This window comes from Hakea prostrata, chromosome 1, assembly GCF_041222555.1.
Source record: "Hakea prostrata isolate BN-2017 chromosome 1, UWA_Hpros_2, whole genome shotgun sequence".
Lineage (NCBI taxonomy): Eukaryota > Viridiplantae > Streptophyta > Magnoliopsida > Proteales > Proteaceae > Hakea > Hakea prostrata.
Genome location: NC_142600.1, coordinates 14,439,317 through 14,455,994, shown reverse-complemented (window position 1 = coordinate 14,455,994; position 16,678 = coordinate 14,439,317). Strand labels below are relative to the sequence as shown.

Genomic DNA, 16,678 nt, shown 5'->3' with positions numbered 1-16,678 from the left:
CAAAGAGGGGGGGGGGGGGGAAGAATCCACTCTTAGATTGAGAATTTTTCAGGTTTGCACAAGGTTTCATTCATTCCACCTTGACTGCACTTACAAAAACATCTGATGACCTTTGATGTGGAAGGGAATGTTTCTTATGCTATAGTTAACATGTCTTAATCATGAGTCAGTATTGTGCAACACTACAGCCTCCAGCTCCCAAACAAATAATAACAATAATAAAATAAAATGAGATGATCTTTAACATTCTTCAAGATTTGTCATTGTTGCAAAACCTATTGGTACTGTTCTCCAAATGTGAAAGTATAAAAGATTAGGTGTTGAGGCCATTTCAATCTCTTGATTCCTAGCTCTTGCCAATCTAAGAGGACATCCATGATTAAAGAATAATGAACCTAAACTTGCATTTTGTAATATATTGTACTGGAGAAAACTTCTTGAATTGAATACCAACAATCCTATCTCTCTAATACAGGTAATATATATTTCACAATCAAGTTTTCCAAAAGATTGAGATGTATAAATAGCCTGTAGTGTATTTTGGTGCTTATTCATCTTCTTCAGTCCATTCCCTACTCAAGATGAGAATTTTCTAGTCTATTGGTTCATTTCACTCAAGTTTTGGAACATATATCATATATGTGTCACTGTCACCCAACACAATATTTTGCAAGCACATGGCAATGTTGAAAGAGGTTCTTACCATTGAGCTGACATAGAAACCGACTGTTGTAAAATAACATGACAGCATACGGAACATGTCAAATCGATGACCCAGCCGATAGATATCCCTACTTAGTATCTGCTCCCCATTACCACAGGCCACTTTTGCTTCAAATAGTGATATTTGGTTGAGTCCCACATCTCTTCCCTTCCCAACCTGGATGTACTCGTGATGGGTGATATTCCCACGTCGTAGGGTCGAATTGAAACCTATACAGGAAATACATTATATGCATGTGTATATAAAATAAAAATAAATAAATAAATAAATAAATAAATATATATATATATATATATATACACACCATAGAAAATCAGTAAATCACACACATGCCAGGAAGGTAAGATACAGATGATCAAGAACATTACCAGCAAAGATGTCTTCACTCAAATTAATTCCACGTGAGGCCTTGCTGATCCCACCACGGGTAATATGAAAAATTCTGTCAAACACATCTGGATGACCATAATGGAATCGTACCCTGAAACAACCAATAAAATTATGAAGGAACAAAATAAAATTCCCATTTGTGAATTATCTAGTGAATTCTGAAATTCTAACCTTTGAGAAACAAGTTTTTCTTATTCCATTCAGGCAACTATACTACACAATTAATTCCTTTTTATCATATGATTAGCAACCGTGGGCATTAAAAGAGAGGCAACTTACTTTAATGGCCTCGCGAGAACTCTTTGACCAATAGTGACAAAGCTCGTCTCTTGGTTTGACATAAACCAGGCCAAAGAAGAAACACTATACAGAACAGATGCAGTCAGAAACTGTAAATACAAATCAGCATGCAGCACTTTAGTTTATCAGAGAAATTAATAGGACCCCACATAAATGAAAATCTGACCTTCCAGTAAAGATATGCTCTCTAACACCAAGAATTGTAGGTGGACGCACTCCATGATCCTCATTAAATTCTTCCAAAAGATTTCGCATTTTAAAAGCTTCTTCCAAGTAATTGTCCTACAACAACAAATAGATATATCAATCAAAGAAGTTTCAATCTAAACTCCATAAGTCATTTGTTCATTGAGCAAACTCCCAGAAATGTACAGATTACCTGGTTCATGTCAATGGTCTGAAGAGCTTCCCCTCGAGAGAAGATTATCGCATGGTTCTGATTTTCAGGTTTTCCTTCCCCTATCTTTGCTGAACCAGGCAATTTTATACGATAGATTTCCTAACATGGACAGAATTTAAGTATCTTCCAAAAAGAAATGGTCATGGAATTTGTTATGATAGTAGTATAAGTACCTGGTCCCGATTGTCAACAGCTTTGACCAATACAGAATAATAGACCTTCTGTACCTTTCCACCTTCACTTTCTTCAACTTCATCAATATAAGCAACACGAAGAGATGGGTGACTGCACATGGTTAATTTTGAAAAATTGACAATTTTTTGGAATCAAGTGGAAGGAATCCCAAGAAAAAGCAAGACATGTAATGAAATAGAATAAAGGAGAGGATTTCCGGAATTGTGGCAAGCAAACATACTTAACCATCAAGTTCAGAATGTCTGTTGCACGGCGGTCCCCACTTTGCTTCTGATTGCCATAGTTTTGACAGGTAGCAACATATGTAAATTTCATGTCAGCAACAGCTTCCAGCTGAGCAAACATGGATCTTTGACTCTTCTTCTCTTCCTCTGTTGGGACTGTGACTGCCTTGTAGCCTCCTAAAATTTCTGTAGAGATTGAAATCTAAGAGTCAGGATATGTTCGGGATGCTTGACAGAAAACACTCCAACAGAAGCTTCGAGGCAATACCTTCTTCAGATGCCATGTCAAGGAAAGCCTGAAGTTTTAAAGCCCTGCGGTAGTACATCATCCCTCTAACTGGAACGACAATATTGTTCATATGAATAGAAGCAAATATTATTTATATGAAATTGAGGAAGCAATAATGCATCATCTACCTGTTCTGCATAGTGTCTGGCCTCTTAATGAGACCCAGTGACGGAGTTGCAAAATGTTTTCTTCATTTTCCCACACCTCATTTGATTTTTTACAGTTGATCCTCTCCATAAAGTTGTTCCATTCATCTAACATGATCAATAAATTTTACCGTCCAACCAATGGCAACAAACATATAAACAAAGTTGAAACAAAAATGAAATTGTATTTTTATAATCAGTATTGATAAAGATAAATTTTGTTATGTATAGAAACCTGGAAAGATCTTTTGCAGGTAGAATATGACTGATACACCATCTTCATTTTCCAGCTCTAGCTCGCTTTTGGAATAGACAGTCTCCTCACTATAATATGGAGTCATAACACTGCAAATATTCACAACTATAAAGTATGAAGTGATGTTTCCTCATAATGCTGTGGCCCCATGATTCTAACAATGACAGGTATTTTTTTGCTACAAATAGTTAATGTATGATTCTCGCCATATGGTGATTCTTCATTTTATCTACAACATTGGAAAACAAGAAATAGAACTTTATTCACCAGTGTGAATATTTTATTACTCTTTTGGATTTTTCTGGGGGAAAGTTGGAGGTGGGTGTTGGAAGGGAGAGGAGAAAGGAAAGTGATTTTTATACTTCAATACCCATCCAAAACAACAGAATATTAAAAAAAAAATATATATATATATATATATATATAAGTTAAAAAGGAAAAAGGAAAAAAAAAACCACTAGAATAAGATTTATAGGATTACAAACATCAGGAACATAGTTAAGCTTTTCACTAGCTGACGATCGATGAACATTGACTGCAGGTGATGAATCTGCACCCCCCTTCCCCAAAGTACTTTGGCTGGTAGCAACACTGGTCCTCCTTTTCTCCCCTTCTAACCCTTCCGCCACCACCACCACCAACCACCAACCACCAACCAATCTTAGCACTCCATCCTTCCACCATCTGATGGAGCTTCCACCTTTGCCCTGTGCCCCAAAGCAACTCTCGCATCCACTGGAACAAGTTGGATTGTTGGAAATCATGTCTAGTGGGACACTTACTTGGTTTTAGGCCCTCCTACAGCATTGTCCACGCTTCTCTAAGGAAACAGTGGAAGGCTGAAGGTGCCATGCAGTCTCACATACTGAGAACAGTGTCTTCTTCACCAAAATCATGGATGAAGCTGTCAAAACTTGAGCCCCAGAAGGTGGCCCTGGGCTTAGAACTAAAATGATCTAAGGCAACCCATTTACAGTTCTGGAAGGTGGATATGAGCTCCATCCCCTTGTGGATCACCCTCCCAGGCTTACCTTATCAATTTTGGACCAAGAGTGTCTAAGTCTAATTGGTTCAGCCGTTGGCACCCGGCTGTGCATGGACGCCTGCACTGGAAGAATGGACCCGCTCTCATATCTAAAAATATGCGTGGAAATCCAGCCAACTCAGCTCCCTCTCTGTTTATCTTCATCATAGAGAAAAATGGGCCTGGTTTTGATCAACACATCCATTACGACTGTCTCCGGCCACACTGCATTCACAGTAAGACCTTTAGGCACCCCTTTAGCAACTGCTCTGGGGAAACCCTCTTCTCTTCTCAGCCCCTTCCCCCCCTGCAATCTCTCACCCAACCCAGAGCTCTTCTACCAAACTGCCAACCAACCCCACCCCCTCGAGCTACCTGCTACCCTACTCCCCCCCCCCCTCACCCTAATCACAAACATAGCCGAAGGTGCACTCCCTTTTTCCACCATCAACAACGCCGCTGCTGGCAACCGGCCTCTAGCCCCCCCCCCCAAATCACTCTCATGTAGGGGTGTAAATGGTTAACCGAAATCCACTTCAGAATTCGCATTCATTTAGGGATATCTGAATCTGTCCAATTACTAATAGGATGTGGATATGGTAAACCCCTTTCTTACCAATTATTATCCGTTCGATAAAATTATCCGATTAAGTTATTTATTTAGATTTATTTTTCTTTTTTTTTTTAATAAATTCTTTACCTGTGATATGTGATTACTAGATTTTCTACTAGAATAGCTACCAAAGCTGCTAAATTCTTAAATTTCAAACCTAGCCCTCACAAATAAAATGGTAAAGATGTAAGAGGTAGTCGAAAACTTGTATTCAATCTGTATTCATGCCCATTTAGAAGAATTTACTTAAGAAAATAATTATACAATTATCATCCAAATCCGACTGAATCTGTCCGAAAACCGATAGGATATTATCTGAAACTGTCCAAATATAATAGGATGCGGATATGGTATTACCACTATCCAATCCATTTACACCCCTAGTTTTATGTGTTGACTGATACCCTTGCCCTGCTAGAAGCCTAATCCCTATCACCCCTACCAAGTCACTACTCCCTTGCCTTCTGGCCCCTGATCCTCCAACTCAACTCAATGATTCCCTCATAGTGAATCACCCTCCTAACATCAATTCTTTACCAAATATCATATCTGAAGTTGCTACTAGTCAACAACAATGATTGTTGTGCCTGTAACCACCCTTTGGTCATTGTGTGTTGCTCCCAATGTCTCTACCTTGCCCACTCTGTGTCATCTTGAAGCCTTGTTAGTTTATGATCCCTCTGTCAAGCCTAGAGTTTTGCTGGTACTTGCATCGCCTCTTTGTTCCTACTTTGACTATTGTGAGCCCTAGAAATGGAGAGATTTTTGTTGTAATTGCCCCAACAGAGTGACCTTTCACCAACTGGGAAAACTTACGTCTATCCCCTACTATGATTGCCACGTTGTTGCTTGATTCCATTGCAACCCTGATTGCTCCATCTATTGCCTCTTTGAACCCTTGAAGTTCCCTGTCAAGTCAAAAACTCCTTGCACAAATACTATTGCCAATGTCTCTTCCTTGCAAGATCTTTATCTTGTTCTCCCCTTCCCTTTTCTTCCCCATTTTAACCCTCCCCTTATTAATTTGAGCTTTCCCCTTCTTCTACCCACTCCTTTCTAGCCCAAATACTATCACCAACATCCTCCCTTGCAAGATCTCTACCTTGCTCTCCCCCCCTTTCTTTGCCACTATCGTCCCCTTATTAATTCAGGCTTTCCCCCTCTTCTACCCAGACCCGTCCAGCCCATAAGCCCTTGGCCCATCACTCTCCCACTCTCCCCTTCCTTGCAACCCACTTCATCCAACCCAAGCCCAAAGCTTAATCCCTTTAGCCTCACTCATTTCTTCAGCCAATCTCCCCTCAATCTTGGCACATCTCACCTATCACAACCCATTCCTCCAGCCCACCTCCCCTTCCCCTCTCTTGACCTTGAACCTCTTCTACTACTGAAGCCTCCTTCCAATCCCTATCCATCGATCCAATCTGCCCATCCCATCCTAACTCAATCTGTCCTGAACCCTCTACCTTTCCCAATGCTCTCGGGTCAATCCCCCCCCCAACACCCTATCCTCCCCTCTCCTCAACCAAATCCCTCAGCCCCTCTTGTTCAATCTCCCGTTTTGGCCCCAGAAGTCAAGAGACCTAAAACCCCTTACCTTCCACCCCTCATCCCTTCTCTGGGGGCCCAACCCTCAACACACCTCCCTCCATCCCAGTCCCTTGCGTGCCACCACCTCTTCCCTTGCCACCTTACCTTCTAAGTTGGGGAATCCTAACTTCTTAAGAGCTTAGTTGGCCCCTTCTCCTTCATGCGATCCGCTGCAACTTTGATCCAAATTCTCCTGCAGAGGTTACAGGTGGGCCCTTAATTTATGAAGGCCATGGAGGTCTAGATTCCTCTCTTGAGTTTTTAGGGGAAGATACTCTTATTGAGGATGGTAAGAACCTTGATGTTTTGGGATTCAACATCCTTGAGGTGCCCATTGTGACGGTTGTAGGAGAAGCAACCACATTACCGAGGGCACTACCATGAAGATGGAGATTTCATTGTTGACTTCAAGATTTCTAGAAAGAAAAAGAAAAGAACAAAGAGAGAAACTAGGATCTGGTTTCTTCGTTCTAATTCAACCTAGATTTTTACCTTTCCTTTTCTTTCATTGCGAGCTCCTTTAGAGTCCTTTAAGGCTTGGATCCATTTGTTGATTCTTCTTCTTTTCTTCTTGTTTTTGGTTGGGCTTGGCCCTTGATGTGCTATTGTATCTTCTCCTCCCCCACCCCACCCCCACCCCCCCGTGGCTCTTTCCTTCCTTTGGATAATAATTTATTAATTCATCCAAAAACAAAGAAAAAGAGTTATAACGTTACTGGACAAGCATTGTGGATTATGTTGTTAAGCTAAGATGCCAGAGTAATTTGATAAGCTACACTATCTTGGAACACCAATGGCAACTCTAGAATAAAATATTGGAAGCCAAAATAAGTGGTAATATGACAAAACTACATGAACTTCTATAAACTTTGTGGTGCCCAACCACAAAACCATATACCACATTTTCTCATTCTATGAGGACAATATCACTTCACAAAGCAACTGAAAGAAGATGTGAATCATCAATCAGAATGTATGAATCAAACAAATCAATGTGGTACAAAAATCTTCATTTTAGACTTGAAAATCATACATTTGTAATTAAATGTCATACAAAGGATCTATAGCCACAAATCATGAGCAGTAAACAAAAATAGGGAAATCCCCTGACTTAGAATAATGATTTACCACCATGATGGAGTGCACAAAAAGAGGAACAACGATGTGTAGGTCAATGGAAGTAGTAAGAATATCTATCAGGAAATTCCTCCTTGTCAACAATTACATTTTTTTGGGGTGAATAATAAATAGATTCTAAACTCTAAAGGGGGAATAGGGAAGAAAAGGGGGGGGGGGTAAGGGGAGATACAAGAAGCAAGAAAGGGCGGGTAGCTCAAAAGAATGCTAGGCTGAGACAGAACAGAATATCAAAACCCTAGGTGGCAATAATGAGTATGTCATTGTGGTGTTTGCTAAGGGACTAAGAGACAGAAATCTTGGAGCCCACATCTATCCTTGTAGATGGCCCTCCAAATCTAGTTAGGTGATCTAGATTTGTTAGTCCGTCTACAAAGATCACGGTCCAACCAAATATGAGATATACAAGCACCATAGACCAACCTCCTCACTATGTTTGCCATCAAGGAACCATTGAAAGTAGAGGAGTTCCACCTAAACTCTAGGTTAAAGGAGTGGGGATGTTTGATTCAGGGCAAGATGTCAAAGGTGTTTGGTGAATGGATTGTCAAGAAAAGGTGAAGGAAGTCATCATCTGGAGCTAAGCAAAAAATTCAAGAATTGAGAACACGGATGTAGTAGTGAATGAGGAGTGATCAAGTGGGAAGGCAATGGGTGAGAGCTCTACAGACGTGAAGGATTGCCAAGGAATGTGGCCGTTGAACCAAACAAGTTTGATGTCAAGCATTACACTCCTAAGCCCTAAAGGGAATTTTTCTATGTAAAAGATGAAGTGGACAAAGTGACCAACAAAGTTGAGTAGAACCCGAATTGCCATGTGGCAGATAGGCAAGAATATCTGCCCATTAAGGAAATCCTTTGACGTTTTCCAGACAAGGAAATTACACTCTAATTATAAAATTGTAAGGATAAGAAATAATGGATGAAGATGATGACAATAATAATGTCAAAGACAACAATGACAACAATAGCTATGAAAAAAGAATATGATGAGAAAAAATGGATGTTAACTTGTTGCATGCTAGATGATACTAAGGTTAAATGTAAGGAGTGCAATCATATTGATGTCAATGTTAGCAACTGAGCCAAAACTTTAATTATGAAATGTAAGGATAAGAAATAGTGGATGAAGATGATAACAATAACAACGTCAATGACAACGATAGCTATGGAAGAAGAATACAATGAGAAATGGTGGACCTTAGCATTTTGTATGCCAGATGATACTACAGTTAAATGTAAGAAGTCCAATCATACCGACACCAATGTTAGCAGCTGAGGCCAAATTAATGTTTTTGATGATTAAACAATGGCAAAAGATTTTCTACACAGTTGTGTATGGGGGATGATTATGTTTTCAACCACTCGATGGGAATAAAAGCCATGTAATGTACATGGTCATATCTGTCCCGTGGTTGGTAAATACACGTGTGTACAAAAACCTTCACCAAACCAATTAAGATAACTTCTTCCATCTTCCTTTTCTGATAGAATGACGAGAAAAGGTAAGCAACTATGTTTTGACTTGCTGGTGCCTTCTTCTTGGTTTCTTTTTCCGTAACCCAAGCTTGGAGGAGGAGAGCTAAGAAGGCTCTATGGAGAATGTGGTGGTTGCAGTTAAAATTTGATTGAAGCTTCCTGGAAATTCACTGATGGGTTGTTGAATGATTTTAAAAGAAATTGTGATAGTGATAAAAAGCATCAAGCCGAATTGTCAGATTTGCTCTGGTTGGAGAATAGAGCTCAAAATTTAATGTCAAGATTGCAAGAAGTCTTCAAAACAGATATCAATTAGGGGAAGGCAAGCTGTACTCAAGAATAGGGAGTGAATTCTCTTAACTTGGAAACTGAATAGAAAGGATCATTTATTTTATTTTAAACAGCTTTTTAATTGTTTCCCAACATCTAATTCTTATATTGGAAGAAAATTTAGCAAGAATTCAAATTGCATTCTGTAATTTATGGTACAATACAAGACCCATATAGCATTTATTCTGATCTATAATATATACTAAAGAATTTAAACCATACATTGCATTGTTTCAAGGTCAAAATCAGATTGCCCACTAGTAAAGCATCTCTCTGTATTTATACATAATTTGAAACAATGTCAAGAATATGGTGGACATTTCAAAACAATATGAAATTCACCTAAAATAATATTAAATAGCACAGATCCAAGAACCAAGAATGGAAGTGAGACACTATCTATAAATATCTTAACGGACCTGGTCTTTAATCATCTTTCAAACAGATGATACCTGACCAAAGACTTTAATAGTCGGCCACAAATATTCCGTCCATAGAGTAAATTGCCATGCTAGACTTCACAGACTCAATTGTCAACATCGCTTGTGGTGGGAAGGTGGGCTATATGAAAGGATGGAAGGAGATATCAGATTTTGGAGTTTCTATGTGCAATAGAAACTAGCTGCCACTTTGACCATTGAATTGGTAGTCCAATTGAATTTAGTATGCCAATGAGACTGGAAGAAATCTTATTTTGTTGAAGCAAACATTGGGAGCTCAGAAGTTACATTCCAACATTGAGCTAGCTGCCAATCTTATGTTTTGGGCACATAAAGTTTTTGTTTAAGTCACAATAGCAGTTGACAATTTCACATGCCATATTCCAAAAGAGACAGGTATCACTGGCAGAAGCATTTATCATTACCATGAACAAAAGAAAGACATTCAAACTGTTCCTAAGATTATCAAATTATTCTGATGAAGTACCACCAACTGGCATCGTATAAAATGCATAGTAGAGCTAAGGGAAACTTGCAAGAATATGAAACCCAAAATGAAAGGCTTAAGTCAACATCGTTTAGGGCCTACAAAGTTAAGCATTGCCAGAATTTCTCCATATTTCATGCATAGATATCAGAGCAACCATTCTTTTCCCACAGAGCCAACGACATGAGAAATGTGAAGCCAAACCTGAATGAGAGCATCTTACGAACTCGGGGAGCACGTGGCATGTCCATGAATAAGGAATTTGTAAAAAAGGCAATCCTTCTACGTGCTTCAAGGTTGGTTGGCACATCAACAGCTGATTCTTTCACAGTTAAAAGAAGATAGAGGCGCCTTATCTAGAAGTAAAAGTGATGCAATATACTATCAGATTTGATAGGTAGATGGTTCAATAAAGAAACCAGGTTAGATGTGATATACCTGTTCTTCCCATTGTGCTGTAACCACTGGAGGGAACACTATTGCAGGTTTCCGGTCAGTACCAGCAAAAAGCTGTCTATCCTTGTTACCATGGCCAAGTTCCACCATTTCACTGAGATAGAAAATCCAAAAAAGCATTATTTGGTAGTCAAATAAATTTTATCATATAACCTATGAGGATTGGACATCAATGGTAACAAAAATGCTTTAGTTCACCAACCGAATCTCATTCACCATCATGTCACGAGTGACCACTTCTAACATGTCCTGCAGCAATAATACTACAGTATCTCTTTTGCTTGGTTCACCCTCTTTCTGCAATGAGAAAAGTACTAATTATAATCATACCATCAACATGAAGGTACATAAGAATCCTGAAGATGATAAATATAAATAGAAATAAAATTTGTTTCTCATAGAAAACTCACCAAGATCCCTACAAGTTCCACAAATTTCTTGCACAGAGTAGGTAAAGGACTCGTTCTGAAATTTGCAAGAAACGTATTCTTGGAAAGGTTACTTTCAACTTCTTTTATGATGATGCTGATCATCCTGTTACAATAATATGTATGATCAGATACATACAAAATTTCAAACACAGAAGCAGCATTATATCTGCCTCGATAAGTTTTAGAAATAACATTTATCAAGGTTCTCTTCCCACACTTTCTTTTGGGGGTGCATAAATGCTATGCAAAGCTTAAATGGGGAACCAAGAAGAGACAAAGAGAAGGGGGAGGGGGGTTTGGGGGCAGGCCTCCAACACTAAACTAGCCTAGAGTCAATGAGGAACTATCTAAACCCTTTTTTTTTAACATATCTGAACCCCAATTAACAACAAAGAACCTGTTCCTTGGGAAGTTTACAACGGGTTTTGGTGAGAGAATGGAAAGTTTGGAGCTCACATCCTTGCAGATGGCATTCAAATGTGATTGGGAAATCTAGATTTGGGGGACCATCTGCAAATACTTCGCTCCGCCCAAAGCTGAGAAATTGATGAAAAAACATCAACTTCCTAGCTAAATCAGCAATCGAGGAGTCTACTGTGGGGTCAGATGGCAGAGAGAGCATGCAAGTAGATGGATCCCAGATGATTTCAAGCAATGAATCAAAATACTGAAAGGACATATAGTTATGTGTGCTTCAAGCTCTAAGTTCCTTTTTTTCCGGATGAATAAATAATGGAACTTAGAGCTTGAAGCATGCATAACTATATTTCCGTGCAGTATTTTGATTCATTACTGGAAATCATCTGGGATCCATCTACTTGCATTCTCTCTCTCTGCCATCTGGCCCCACAGTAGACTCCTCGATTGCTGATTTAGCTAGGAAACCAAAGCCCGCCTTTTAAATGTTATCCATCTTAGTTTTACAAGTCATAATAGACAAAAGGCCAATTTTCGGGGGAAAAAAAAAAGAGGAAAGAAAAACCTTTTCTCGTTTTCCCCAACAACTAGTGCATTCAAAACAAGTTTGAAAGACTCGTAGCATTCAATCACAGCACATTTCATATAATCATCAGCACAAATACGCTTCCAAAGGTCAGAATCTTTAGAATCCTTTGATCGAAACTGAGCAGCCATATCCAATGCTATTGGGATCTGCATAGATAGATAAATGATCGACCAACATTCCTGGTATCAAATAATCCTTGCAAAAAAAAAAAAAAAATGTGTTCCTAACCTTACTAGCAAGCAAGAATGGTGGCCACTGTATTAGCTTCAGACTTGGATCTGATGAATAAGGAACAAGCAACAGATCCATCTCACTGGATACAGAAAAAAAAAAAATTTTAATCCAACTAAATAAAAAAGACTTAAAAACTAAAACAAGAGAAGAAGAACATCATCTTGAATCAGTAGAGAGGTCTTTCCTGTCACTTATGAGGTCTTCTTCACGGAAACTGCATATCACTTCATTCCACAACTGAGCAAACTTTGCAGCTTCAGTTCTCCTGCTTACAGAAGCCTACACAGACAGCAATATCCAAATATTACTTTCCCAAGAGAAATTTTTCCTCTTAGTATTGTGCGTTTCAGTTGTCAATTGTTCAGCAATATGGCATACGAACCTCAGAAAAGCGCTTGATGAAAAAAAATCCCCTTCTCTGGTTCTTATCAGAAGGTATAAGGCATGAGTTGAAAGCACCAGGTAAAGATTGGAATCGTGACCTTAGCATGCCCAATGTCCTTATCTTTTAAATGGAAAGAAACATGTAATTTTTTAGGGGGGGTTAAAAAAAAGAAATTATATGCAATAGTTAATAAATCAAAGAAACTACATGCAGTTATCAAATTAGTCCTGAGACCAATGGCAATAATATAATGTAGATACCGCTACTGTCTTCCTATCATTTAATTAGATCCCTTGCTCTACCTTGAACACTTCAATGGTGCTACAAAATGATGGAAACAAAAATCCTATAGGTACTTAGAAAGAGAAGAATGAAATGGCTGCCATGTTAGAGTTGGAGTAGTTCCGATAAATGATAAGCTACAAGAAAGTCAATTGAGGTGGCATGACCACATTCAGTGAAGGCCTTTAAGTGCTCCTGTTTGGAGAAGCGGTTTAATTCAGATTGAAGGAATTAGAAGAACTAGGGGCAAACCTAAGATAACCTTAAGACAAGTGTGAAAAGGATATGCATAGCTTAGGCCTTGTATTTAGTATGGCCTCAAATAGAATAGTTAGGAAGGCAAGGATCCATGCAGCCGATCCCATTTAGTTGGGTGGTGGTATTGTTGTATAATTGATAAACAGTCATGAACATTGAGTTGATGGTTTTAACGAACCTAACTTGAATCAACTTCCTAAAAGAAGCCAACTTTACCATTTGATTTTGGTAAGTTAGCAGCAAAAAACAATCAAAACTGGACAAACTTAGCAAACCTTTAAATGATTTCACCTTGGTGTACAAAATATCACCTTTAGGACCTTCAAGAGTTGAATATGTCTTATAGAAACTACTATATTCAAGTGAAGCTGTGGTATATCAAAGGATAAAAGTTCTCCACATGTTTCTTGACCATCGTCAAACGACATTTGGTAATGTTGCTTCCAAGTCCCCCTCCCCTCCCACCTGCATCCTCTGTAGCAGATGAAGATGTCCAGTATCTTTTCTTTCCTAGCCCATTCACCAAATCCATCTGGTTTCTTGCCCTTCATTGTCATCTGGCCTCACTGTAGACCTTTGACATTGAATGCTGCAGGCCATCCTCCACCCTTCTTTTCATCTCAGTATCTTCTTTCCTGTTTTCCCTTTTTGAGTTTAATATATTTTTATTCATCCAAAAAACCAATATTTGGTGAGAAAAGGAGAATATTGTATGGGACTCTGTTGGATACTGTAAAAGTTGAAGATGGTAGCTCAGCTCAGGAATATGACAAAGTCGTCAAAATAAAAAGGTTAAGTTGATACAGCAGGCCCACTAACTGGGAGAGATCCAAGTATGGTCCTTACTTTGGGGCTACTGATCCAGTCAATTTCTTCCGAGGTTAATCATTGACTCTGTCCAGAATTTGACTAGATGTTGGGTCAGCCTAAGGAGAATCCAATTCTGTCCATTTTTTCCATGTTGATCAGCTGACTTCTGGAGAGGAGGAGATGAGTTTCTCAAACACACTCCTCTATTAGAAATAACATATTTGGGAGAATTTCTTTCAATTTGATCATTAGGAGACTATTCCCAAATCTTATGTGTCCTAAGGCCAGCTGTATTGGAGATCAAGTGGAAGCCCAAGGCTGTGCAACGGTCCAAAGCAAATTGAGTAGTTTTAAGACTTTATTTAGGATAGTTCTCTGGTTTCACCTGTTTGGGCTTTAGATTGTTATAGCATTATAAATAAGAACAAGACTAATCTATAACCAAGTAATGTTCATGAAAACTGAGTGTTGGTCCAGCTTGAAACCTTGTTAATGGCTGTGACTAGAGCCATGCAAGAGTGACTAGAGAAAGGCTCAATCCAAATCTATCTTCTTCTATCTTCTATATTCTTTTAATATTTAAAATGATTTCTTTGATTTCTGCTTGTGTGAGTGACTGAGTTGCTGATCAAACACATCGGATCGTACATGTGGGGTTGTTATCTTGATGGATTTCTATTGCTGAGAGTGCAAGCCTATGCACATCATCTGTTCTGTCAGATGCAGGCGAGAGAATATTGGCACATTGATCCTAATTAAGTGTTGGTTCTTAGTTGAACTGGCATCTACATTGTGAACTGCTAGGAACTTGTACAAAATATGAACTGGTCATGTAAGATGAGCTTCTAGTTTTAGGTTTCGTATGGGCAATTAGTAGAAGCTATGGCATCTCTGCAACTTTATACAAAAGTGCCCTTGTTTAATGAAATTTGGAAGGTTCAAACACCAAACGGGTTGTTTGATGCATTCTTAAAAATACTATGATGCGAAACATTCTCTCAACCAAAAATTGATATTTAGATGGTACCATTCTTTATCTACCTAAGCTATCCCCAACTTGGGTTATAAATGCAAGTGACAATCAATGCAAGAGCAATAATAGTGAACTTTTGAAAAAATCATCACTTAATTTTTCAGATGGACAACGAATATGGGAAATAAAAAATGAAAACAAGGATGGCCTTCATGGGATTTTTTTTTTTTTTTTGGGGGGGGGGGGGGGGGGAAGATGGTTAGATATTGAGACATAAAATGTGTATGACAGAACTGGGTGAGGGAGCAGCCTGGCAGGAAATAGGTCTGCCATTATGTGGTTGTGTCCATTCCTTTCAAGGTTATATTGGCTGATGAAACAAAGAAAAAGAAAGCATAATATATGCAAATAAACTTGCCAAATTAAAATAACCAAGATCATGTCCGACATTGGTGTTACGTCAAACTACACAAATCTTTAGACAAGCTTAAATTTACTAAATTATACCTCTCCAAGACGATCAAAAGCTCCATAGACCCCACCATACAAGGTTGAGAAAACAGCGTACCAAATCTGGGTGTCCATAAAATAAACCTGCATAAATTTGTCACCAAACATGAGTTAGGTTCAACAAATACATGAGCTTATCATTGAGTAAAGACTTAAGAAACTTAATATACATTTAATTAAAAACAAGAAAAATTGAAAAGACCTACCAAGGTTACTGGTGCCCATAGTGAGATAATAGCACCATAGTTGTTTTTAGCTGCATTTACAGATCAAACCATTCAGTAACAGATATACAAAGTATAAATGCGAGATATCAATCCAACAAGAAATGGATACCATCGGGAAAAAATTCATGCCAATCGTAACGAACGCGGCGGACATTCATTATATCTTTAGTGGGCTTCACTAAAGGTCGTATCTGTGATCATAGAAAGACAATAAACGATTGAGATAAGAACAAACTATAACCTCATAGAAGGACATAAACCAATAAAATAGAAACCAAGATCCCTCAAAATTTGAGTTTTCAAGTAGTTGAACGTTACTATATAATGATACAGACCTGGACAAAGTAGCTGAATGCGAATTTGGAACACAGAAGCAGAACCCAGAACAGAGTATACCTGGAAGGGGGGGATTTTAATAGTAAGAAATTTTGCACCAACCGAAAGAGTCCTGTCATTAAAACAAATGTGATAATAATGGCTGCTAAACTCACTTGAAAAGAGCAAACTGACTTTCATGCATACCCCTTCCGACATATATTCTTGGCTGCAATAAAGTTGTTCCATTAAGCAGATTTTGTTGAACATATTTACAGCCCAAAGCCAATAACATAAAAAAAGAAAATAAAAGTGTTGTCGAACACATTCACAGCCCAGAGATAATAAATTGAACAAAAAGAAATAAACTTAATGTCTTAATCATATAATGTAAGCTAAACTTTTTATTTTAAGTGTATTTATTACCACGCTATTCAGGTTCCTAATGCTCATATTTTGCATGTTTATTCTCTATTGTAGCACATGATTCAAAAGAAGTGTCACAGCTTTAGGAGATTGTAGAATTCAGATATTGTTTAAGGTGAACAATAGTTTATATCTGTACATATATTATTGAACAAGTTAGTAAACATATAAATCAAATAAATTGTTAAGAAACAAAACACTTATATGGTGTTTTGATGTAATTGAAGATCCAAACATGCAAAAAAGAGATCATTAAAGACACACAGTCAACATATTCCAAAGTACTGTTAGCATTGCTCAACATTAAATAAATTATCCTTCTCAAGTCACCTTGTTCTGGT

General features: G+C 38.3%; 1 protein-coding gene across 1 annotated transcript in view; it reads right to left on the bottom strand.

The window, feature by feature from the left end:
• CALS5 (callose synthase 5) overlaps positions 1–16,678 on the bottom strand; it is a 28,439-nt gene that overhangs the window by 3,508 nt on the left and 8,253 nt on the right. The window contains exons 16-39 of the mRNA XM_089165125.1: positions 16,088–16,140; positions 15,932–15,992; positions 15,706–15,787; positions 15,576–15,625; positions 15,367–15,453; positions 12,534–12,656; positions 12,343–12,430; positions 12,279–12,285; positions 12,146–12,230; positions 11,894–12,063; positions 10,891–11,014; positions 10,683–10,777; positions 10,463–10,574; positions 10,229–10,380; positions 2,904–3,013; positions 2,651–2,776; positions 2,502–2,570; positions 2,230–2,419; positions 1,988–2,099; positions 1,794–1,913; positions 1,581–1,696; positions 1,394–1,477; positions 1,093–1,205; positions 704–933 (exon numbers count right to left, since the gene is read on the bottom strand). Of these exons, the coding sequence (XP_089021251.1) occupies positions 704–933; positions 1,093–1,205; positions 1,394–1,477; positions 1,581–1,696; positions 1,794–1,913; positions 1,988–2,099; positions 2,230–2,419; positions 2,502–2,570; positions 2,651–2,776; positions 2,904–3,013; positions 10,229–10,380; positions 10,463–10,574; positions 10,683–10,777; positions 10,891–11,014; positions 11,894–12,063; positions 12,146–12,230; positions 12,279–12,285; positions 12,343–12,430; positions 12,534–12,656; positions 15,367–15,453; positions 15,576–15,625; positions 15,706–15,787; positions 15,932–15,992; positions 16,088–16,140 (2,559 nt within the window). The remainder of the gene's footprint in view (positions 1–703; positions 934–1,092; positions 1,206–1,393; positions 1,478–1,580; positions 1,697–1,793; positions 1,914–1,987; positions 2,100–2,229; positions 2,420–2,501; positions 2,571–2,650; positions 2,777–2,903; positions 3,014–10,228; positions 10,381–10,462; positions 10,575–10,682; positions 10,778–10,890; positions 11,015–11,893; positions 12,064–12,145; positions 12,231–12,278; positions 12,286–12,342; positions 12,431–12,533; positions 12,657–15,366; positions 15,454–15,575; positions 15,626–15,705; positions 15,788–15,931; positions 15,993–16,087; positions 16,141–16,678) is intronic.